The following is a 7,523-nucleotide window of genomic DNA, read 5'->3' as shown; positions in this document are numbered from 1 at the left end:
TTTTTTTTGAGACAGATTCTCACTCTGTCACTCTGGGTAGAGTGTCGTGCTGGCATACATAGCTCACAGCAACCTCCAACTCCTGGGTTCAGACAATCCTCTTGCCTCAGACTCCCAAGTAGCTGGGATTACAGGCACCTGCCACAATGCCTGGCTAGTTTTTCTATTTTTACTTATTTTTTATTTTTTGAGACAGATTCTCAAGCTGTTGCCCTTAGTAGAGTGCCATGGTGTCACAGCTCACAGCAACCTCAAACTCTTAGGCTTAAGCAATTCTCTTGCTTCAGCCTCCCAAGTAGCTGGGACTGCAGGCACCCACCTCAATGCCTGGCTATTTTTTTTAGTTATTGCAGTTATAGTTGTCTTAGCTGGCCTGGGCCAAGTTCAAATTCTCCAGCCTTGGTGCATATGGCCAGCACCCTAACCACTGAGCTGTGGGTGCTGCCTCAGTTTTTCTATTTTTAGTAGAGATGGATCTCACTCTTGCTCAGGCTTGTCTTGAAATCTCAAGCTTAGGTGATCCTCCTGCTTTGGCCTCCCAGAGTGCTAGGATTATAGGCGTGAACCACCATGGCCTCAAAATGTACAATTTTTAAAGCATCCTTCAGAGCTCTGCTTTCACTCCAGGGCCATGGTTGCTTTGGGCAGACATACCTGTCCAGCTCCCACTCAGCCACCCATGAGCGTGGCCTCCTGGATCAGGAACAAGTGTGGCAATGGTGTCGTGTGGTCACATGGTCTCCCAGTACAACTCAGGGCACCCCTCAGCCAGCATCTGTGTCCTGCAGACACCCCTATGCCCTGAGGGTCTCTTCTTTCTGGCACATGGGGCTGGTGAGGGTCTAGTGGCCTCTCTGTGACTATGTCTCAGCCCATCCATTACCTTTCCTGAGCCATCTCATCAAGGCCAGACCATGTGGCCACCCCAGAGAGCCTGCCCAGCCATCCCCCATACATAGTGGCCTGCACTGTGCTACTCTGCAGATTAACTTGTCTGAGCATACTTGGTCCTCTGCCCTAGTTGCTATTAGCTCTGTTTTGTAGGTGAGGACATGGGAGTTCACAGTCACCATGTAGAGCCTACAGGTTGCACTCAGGCCCAGGAGCCCCACCCAAGGCTGGCTGTGTAGGCGTGTCCTGTCTACTCAGTCCAGACCTCAGCTTCTGGAGGACAGGCCAAGTCTTCCCTGCCTTGTACCACCCAGCACGCAATAGGTGCTTCCCAGATGCCATGTTCTGAGCAAAGCATGGGGTGTCTTGGAGCAGTTGTCAACTGTCCCCTTCCTTTTTATCCCTAGTTCACAGCATGGAACCTGTGGTCCAGGAGAATGGGGACGAAGCCAGCGAGGGCAGAGAGGCCAAGGAGGCCGAGCCCGGCTCTCCAAGGAGGTGTGACATCATCACCATCTCTGGCCGGAGAGAGAAGTGTGAGGCTGCCAAGGAGGCCTTGGAGGTGCGTCGGGGCTCCCTGTCCTCTGCTGTGGGACCAGGCAGCAGGCCGTGGGGGGGCGGTGGAGTGGCAGTGGACCCTCGCATCTGTTGTGAGTGTAGACCATCTCCCGTTCCCAGCAACCAGAGCCTGTGGAGGCACCTTCCTTGGACAGTTGCGTGAAGTCCGAGCTCTTGGCTCCACAGGTGTGAGGGCTGCGGAAGGGTGCTGCTTACAGAGGTCGGAGTGTGGCCTCCAGCCTCAGTTTGCCCCCAGGCCTGGCTTGGGCTAATGAGATGAGCCCTGTGTACCCTGAGCCTTGTGCGCCTCAGTGGACAGCCGGCAAGAGCTCTGTGTTTCATGATGGTGCACATCATGGACGTGAAGGCAGGTCATGTGGGATGTTTGAGTTAAAGTCCTGGTGGCATGCTGCTGGCATCACGCGCTCCATCACTCCACCTGCCACTCAACACAGCCTGACTGCAACCGTCATCCCTGCAGGCATTGGTTCCTGTCACTATTGAGGTGGGAGTGCCCTTTGACCTTCACCGATACATCATTGGGCAGAAGGGGAGTGGGATCCGCAAGATGATGGATGAGTTTGAGGTAGGGCCCCGAGCTGCGTCACGGCTGGTGCTACCATGTCCTATCCTCTCCTGGGAGCTAGAGTTGTCTAGCCACCTCCCACCCTGTCTGCTGGGGTGCCAGCTACCTCCTGCAGGGCATCCCTGTCCCTCCCTCTGAGTCTCTACCACCCTGCAGGGTTGTCGGGTCTGCCCTGTCCCCACAGGTGAACATACACGTGCCCGCACCTGAGCTGCAGTCCGACATCATTGCCATCACGGGCCTTACTGCAAACTTGGACCGGGCCAAGGTGGGGCTGCTAGAGCGAGTAAAGGAACTGCAGGCTGAGCAGGAGGACCGGGTGAGTGCAGCAGGGCCAGTGGGGCAGAGGCAGGATGTGGCTCTCAGCCCCGGGGCACACTTCAGAATCAAGGGGAATCCTTAGAGATGTGAGCATCCAGTTAAAACAGGGCAGCTGGGGTGAGACCCAGGCAGCGCAAAGGTGTAGTCACCATCCAGAGGGCTTGCTGTGGAGTAGGCTTGGGGGCATGATACTGTTCTCTTCTTAACAGAATAGTGACAAAGTCGGGCTTTTGTGTTAATTTGGTATTTCTCTTAAAACCAAATTGGAATGGTGCCTCAGACCCTATAGGAAAGGTTGGGGGAATCCCTGGCCCCCTGTGTGTGCCCTATAGTCAGGGTGGACATGTGAGCCTGCTGGGTGCTGGGGAGGAGGGCAGAGGCCCCGCATGGCCTCGGCAGGGCTGGTAAGCTGCTCGGCAAGGGTAAGTGGTGCTGGGAGTGGCTGTTCAGCAAGGGGCCAATGGGGACAGAGCTTGTGACCTGATCACACAGTCTGCCTTGCCTGGACTTGGGCTTCTGTCCTCTAACCAGGTCACAGCTCTGGCTACTGACACCTGGAGCTCTGTCTCTTTGACAGTTTTGCTATCTACTTCCGTGCCCAAGCCCGAAAAGAACCAGGACTCTTTTATACTCATTTGTCAGACCATTGTTCACAGATTGAAAGCCCTGAGCTTGGGGCCTCCCTGCCCAGCTGTGCCAGTTCCTGGGCCCTGTTCTCCCATTAGTTGCCAGATGGACTCTCTCGAGCCCTCTTTTGAAATGTTTCTGTACCTTGTATGGAGTGGCTGGATCCTCTGGTTTTCATAATTAGCAGATGACCCAAGGTGTCAGGGGTCACCCTAGGTACACTGCTATGGTATCACAGCTCACAGCAACCTGAGACTCGGGCTAGAGAGATTCCCACTGTTCTAGAGCACAGGGGCCAACAGAGGACCAGGGCTTTGTTCTGGGATGACAGCAGGTACCCTGCTGGACCAGGATGGGTGGGCACCAGAACCCTGTCGGCTGCCTCATGGTCACTTTTTTCATTTGTAGGCTTTAAGAAGTTTTAAGCTGAGTGTCACTGTGGACCCTAAATATCATCCCAAAATTATTGGCAGAAAGGGGGCAGTGATTACCCAAATCCGCTTGGAACATGATGTGAACATCCAGTTTCCTGATAAAGACGATAGCAGTCAGGTAAGAATGACACCCAGGTGAGACACTGGGGCAGCTGGATCTCCTTTGCTTGCCTTGGGAACAGTGAGTGACCAAGCCAACCTGCGTGTTGCACCCTGTATATAGGACAGGAGGGCCGGTTTCAGAGTCAGTCCCTGAACAGCTGAGGCCATCTTGGGCTTTGGGCCATGTCTTGGCATTTGTTGGGTGGGAGAGATGTCCTCAACACCATGTGTACTGGGGGTTTGGGGGGCGGGGACTCTGGTTGGTTCTTTTTTGAGTAGTTGGGCCAGCAGGTATAGCCCCTTCACACAGACACACACATACATCTGAGGCCAAGTGGGCATGGAGCGTCCCCTGCCTCCTGCTGCGTGTAGCGAGGGGGAGGTAACCCCATTCTCAGTGCCACTCTGCTCTGCCTTACCCCTGCCCATCTGGGTCTGACATGCGTGGGTCCCTTCCTCAGGCCTGGCCTCCCTGCTGAGGACTCCGGGTTGCCACGGTCTTACATCAGCCAGCTTCAATGACCAGTCTCTTCTGGCTGCCTGGAAACGCTTCCCTGGACCCTCTACCCCAGCACAGCTCTTGCTCATGCATGGTGGGCTCCTGCCCGTCTGACCTCTGATGTCTCCCCAGCCTCTTCCTTTTGAATCTTTGAGTCACACACACTTTTTTAAAAGTTGGCAGGCCCGGGAAGGGATCTACCTGCAGCCTTGCTTCTCAGAGTCCTCACCCCCAGGACATTGCTTAACTAATCATCTCCATCTTGAGAGTTTAGCTTTCTGAAACCCCTCACCCTCACTACCCTTTGTTTCCATCTACTTTCTCACATAATGATGAGTTCTTAAAGTCATTTGTGTCTAGCCTATTTTAGTCGATATTCCACAATTCGGGTAGAGTAGTCCAAGTATATTCTTTGTTATGAGCAGCTGTCTCCAGGGAGAGTTATCCTTCTGTTGGTGGAGCTTGATGCGTGGTGTGTGTTGACTGGCTGCAGGGGTCTCAGCTCTGTTCTGCTGGTCTTGGGGAAGTGTCTGCCCGCAGCATCTTGCTTTAGTCTGCACAGCAGTTCCCAGGCTGTTGTTCTATGGGGTCTTCTCTGGGCTCCCAGGCAGGGTCTTTGGTGTATCTATCTCCTTTCTTGTTGTCTGTCCTTTCGCTATGGTGCTGTCCCCTCCTGCCTTGCAGATGCCGGTGCTGTCTTGATGTCTACTCCCACATGTCCTGAGCTGAGCGTGTCGGTTTGGGGCCACCGGGAACCAAGTGGGAGGGCTCTGAGAGAGGCAGGGGCTTGCTGTGGTCAGTGAGTGCCCACCGGGCAGCCTCCAGCACAGAGACACCCTAGGTCACCTGGGTGAAGCAGCGGGAGGCTGAGGCCTTTGCCTGCTGTGTCCTGGATGCTGTACTTTCCAAGGCAGGCCAGATACAGGGATGACAGGAATGTGTCTCCCGGTTCTTGTTAGCAGATGCCCTTTGTAGTCACGCACACGCACTGGACTCTTCTGTGGCTTCAGGGATGGCGGGAGCTGAGGGGTGCTGGTGCTCACCATGCTCCGCTTGTTTCCCAGTTGCATAGGCCTATTGAGGTCCCATTGAGGCACCCACTTTTCTGACTGCACACCCCTTTCTAGCCCCAGGACCAAATCACCATCACAGGATATGAGAAGAACACAGAAGCTGCCCGGGATGCTATACTGAGAATTGTGGGTGAACTTGAACAGATGGTTTCTGAGGACGTCCCACTGGACCACCGTGTCCATGCCCGCATCATTGGTGCCCGCGGCAAAGCCATTCGCAAAATCATGGATGAATTCAAGGTGAGCTCCAGCTTGGGTGGGGGGCATAATAGGTGAGCTCCCCACACTGTCTGCGGGCCACATAAGTCCTGCGTCGCCTCATCTGGGCCACTGAACATGCAGGGCTGGAAGGCGTGGGCAGGGGTGCTCTTCTCTCAGGCTCCTGGCTCAGTGGTAGTGAGACTGCAGCCCAGCTGGCCTGCACAGACAGTGACACTGGACAGGGGCTGCATGGGCCATTAGGCTCTCTAAAGGGCGAGATCGGCCCTTAATCTTGGCAGTTACCTGTGGGCCTGGGTGAATTTCACACGAGAGGGAGCAAGCAGCCTGTGCCTGGCCCCCCGTGTCTTCTGAGGACAAAGTGCCCTTGAAATTAGTCCAACCTGGTGATTAGGGTGACTGAATTGAAGGAAGGAACAGCTCTGAAGCCAGATTGCTACGTTTTTATAAGTCAGAGGGAAAACTCTTCATTACAAATACACGTACAGCAGTGACGCTTTGGTCAGAGTCTGCACTTTGAGCTTCTTAGCTGACAGGTGCTCCTTCCAGGTGGACATCCGCTTCCCACAGAGTGGGGCCCCAGACCCCAACTGCGTCAGTGTGACAGGACTCCCTGAGAACGTGGAGGAGGCCATAGACCACATCCTCAACCTGGAGGAGGAATACGTGAGTTTGGGGCCCAGTAGACTATAGTCTAGAGGCACCCTGGTCCCAGGCAGCCTGTGTGCTTCCCAAGGCAGGCCAGGCGCAGGAATGACAGGTGGGCAGAGGCTGTCACACCTTAACAGGGTATATTGAGAGCAGCCTCGGAGCTGACAGCCTGGTCTCCACACCCTGTGCCCTGCAGCTGGCCGACGTCGTGGACAGTGAAGTGCTTCAGGTTTACGCAAAGCCTCCAGCGCACGAGGAGTCCAAGGCACCATCCAGAGGTTTTGTGGTGCGAGATGCTCCTTGGACTGCAAACAGCAGTGAGAAGGTCAGGCAGTGGGGTGGGAATGGCAGGATGGCAGCTGCCCAGGAGCCATGGGGGGCAGGGCAGTGACCACTGACATCGTACCCTCTCCCCGCGCAGGCTCCAGACATGAGCAGCTCTGAGGAATTTCCCAGCTTTGGGGCTCAGGTGGCCCCTAAGACCCTCCCTTGGGGCCCCAAACGATAATGATCAAAAAGCAGAACCTCTCCAGCCTGCTGACCTGAACCCAACAGCACGGTGGTGTGCCTCATCCAATCCAGCGGCTGGACGCTCCGTAAATTGTTGGCACTCTCCCCTTCCCGAGGTCTCACAGTGAAGCCTGGTATGGCCGGCTGTGTGCGGCCACTTATCAGGGCCTGGTCAGTGCCCGCTTGGGATCTGCTCCCTGTCGTGGGGCCTCCACCGTTTTAACACTAAGCAAAAGTAATCGAGCATTTCGTAATAACACAGACTCCAGCTTCCTGGTCCACCCAGCATGTCAGCACGCTGACCTTCACCACGAGAGCTCTGCAGTGTGGCTAGGAGTCGACTTCCTGTGTCATGACCTCAGGAAATAAATTTCCTTGACTTTATAAAAGCCAAAACGTTTCCCTCTTCCTTTCCCACCTCCCTCCTGCCTGTTGTCCAGACCTTCCTTTCCTTAGAGCGTGGTCAGCCCTGCCAGCTGCCGTGCCCATGCAGCAGACAACAGGGTGGGAAAAGGGCCTGGGTCTGGACGCAGGCAGGCCAGTGTCCTGGGGCTGGAGGTTAATGACTCATTTCCTCAGGTGGTCCTGACTCTACCTGTTTGAGGGGTCTGAAAGCACTACATGTCCTTCAGCCCCACTGCATTACACACAGCCCAGGACTGGTTATCGCAGCCTGGGGTGAGGTCATACAGGGTGTGCATGCCACCTGGGTCCCCTATGGATGTCAACGTGTCTTGTCACTTAAGACCAGCAGGAGGTGGGAGACCGACTTTCTCCTCAGGCAGTTGCCTTTGGGTGATAGCTTAGCTTGTTTGCACCACCTGTGGGCCCTGGTGCCTGTCCCAGACCCCACCTGTCCACTGCTCTCTTTCTACCTCAGCCAGTGCGGTGGTGGTCTCGGGTGTGATTAGTGCCACCCCCACACTTGTCTCTCACTTTAGTTTCTGGTGGTTGTGGGTTTGCTGTGGAGCCATATGCCCAAGCTCCACTTCGTCAGCCACAGGTGGGTCTGTGGGGTGACCCAGAGTGCGAGTGCAGGTTCCTGCCCCAGG

The 7,523-nt window shown here is 55.3% G+C and overlaps 1 protein-coding gene across 4 annotated transcripts in view; it reads left to right on the top strand.

Moving 5' to 3' along the window:
- Window positions 1-6,867, top strand: part of HDLBP (high density lipoprotein binding protein) — a 77,101-nt gene extending 70,234 nt beyond the window's left edge. For 3 of the 4 annotated variants that reach the window (XM_023518240.1, XM_012810408.2, XM_023518241.1), the window contains exons 21-28: window positions 1,299-1,453; window positions 1,931-2,035; window positions 2,220-2,354; window positions 3,392-3,535; window positions 5,146-5,331; window positions 5,860-5,976; window positions 6,158-6,286; window positions 6,383-6,860. In XM_023518240.1, the coding sequence (XP_023374008.1) occupies window positions 1,299-1,453; window positions 1,931-2,035; window positions 2,220-2,354; window positions 3,392-3,535; window positions 5,146-5,331; window positions 5,860-5,976; window positions 6,158-6,286; window positions 6,383-6,469 (1,058 nt within the window). In that variant the 3' untranslated portion in view covers window positions 6,470-6,860. Of the gene's footprint in view, window positions 1-1,298; window positions 1,454-1,930; window positions 2,036-2,219; window positions 2,355-3,391; window positions 3,536-5,145; window positions 5,332-5,859; window positions 5,977-6,157; window positions 6,287-6,382 lie in introns of all 4 variants that reach the window. The other variant, XM_003798255.3, reaches the window with a different exon arrangement.
- The last annotated feature ends 656 nt before the right edge of the window (window positions 6,868-7,523 follow it).

This window comes from Otolemur garnettii, unplaced genomic scaffold, assembly GCF_000181295.1.
Source record: "Otolemur garnettii isolate 467f Iridium unplaced genomic scaffold, OtoGar3 scaffold00133, whole genome shotgun sequence".
NCBI classification, from domain to species: domain Eukaryota; kingdom Metazoa; phylum Chordata; class Mammalia; order Primates; family Galagidae; genus Otolemur; species Otolemur garnettii.
This window is presented reverse-complemented; position numbering and strand designations above follow the sequence as displayed.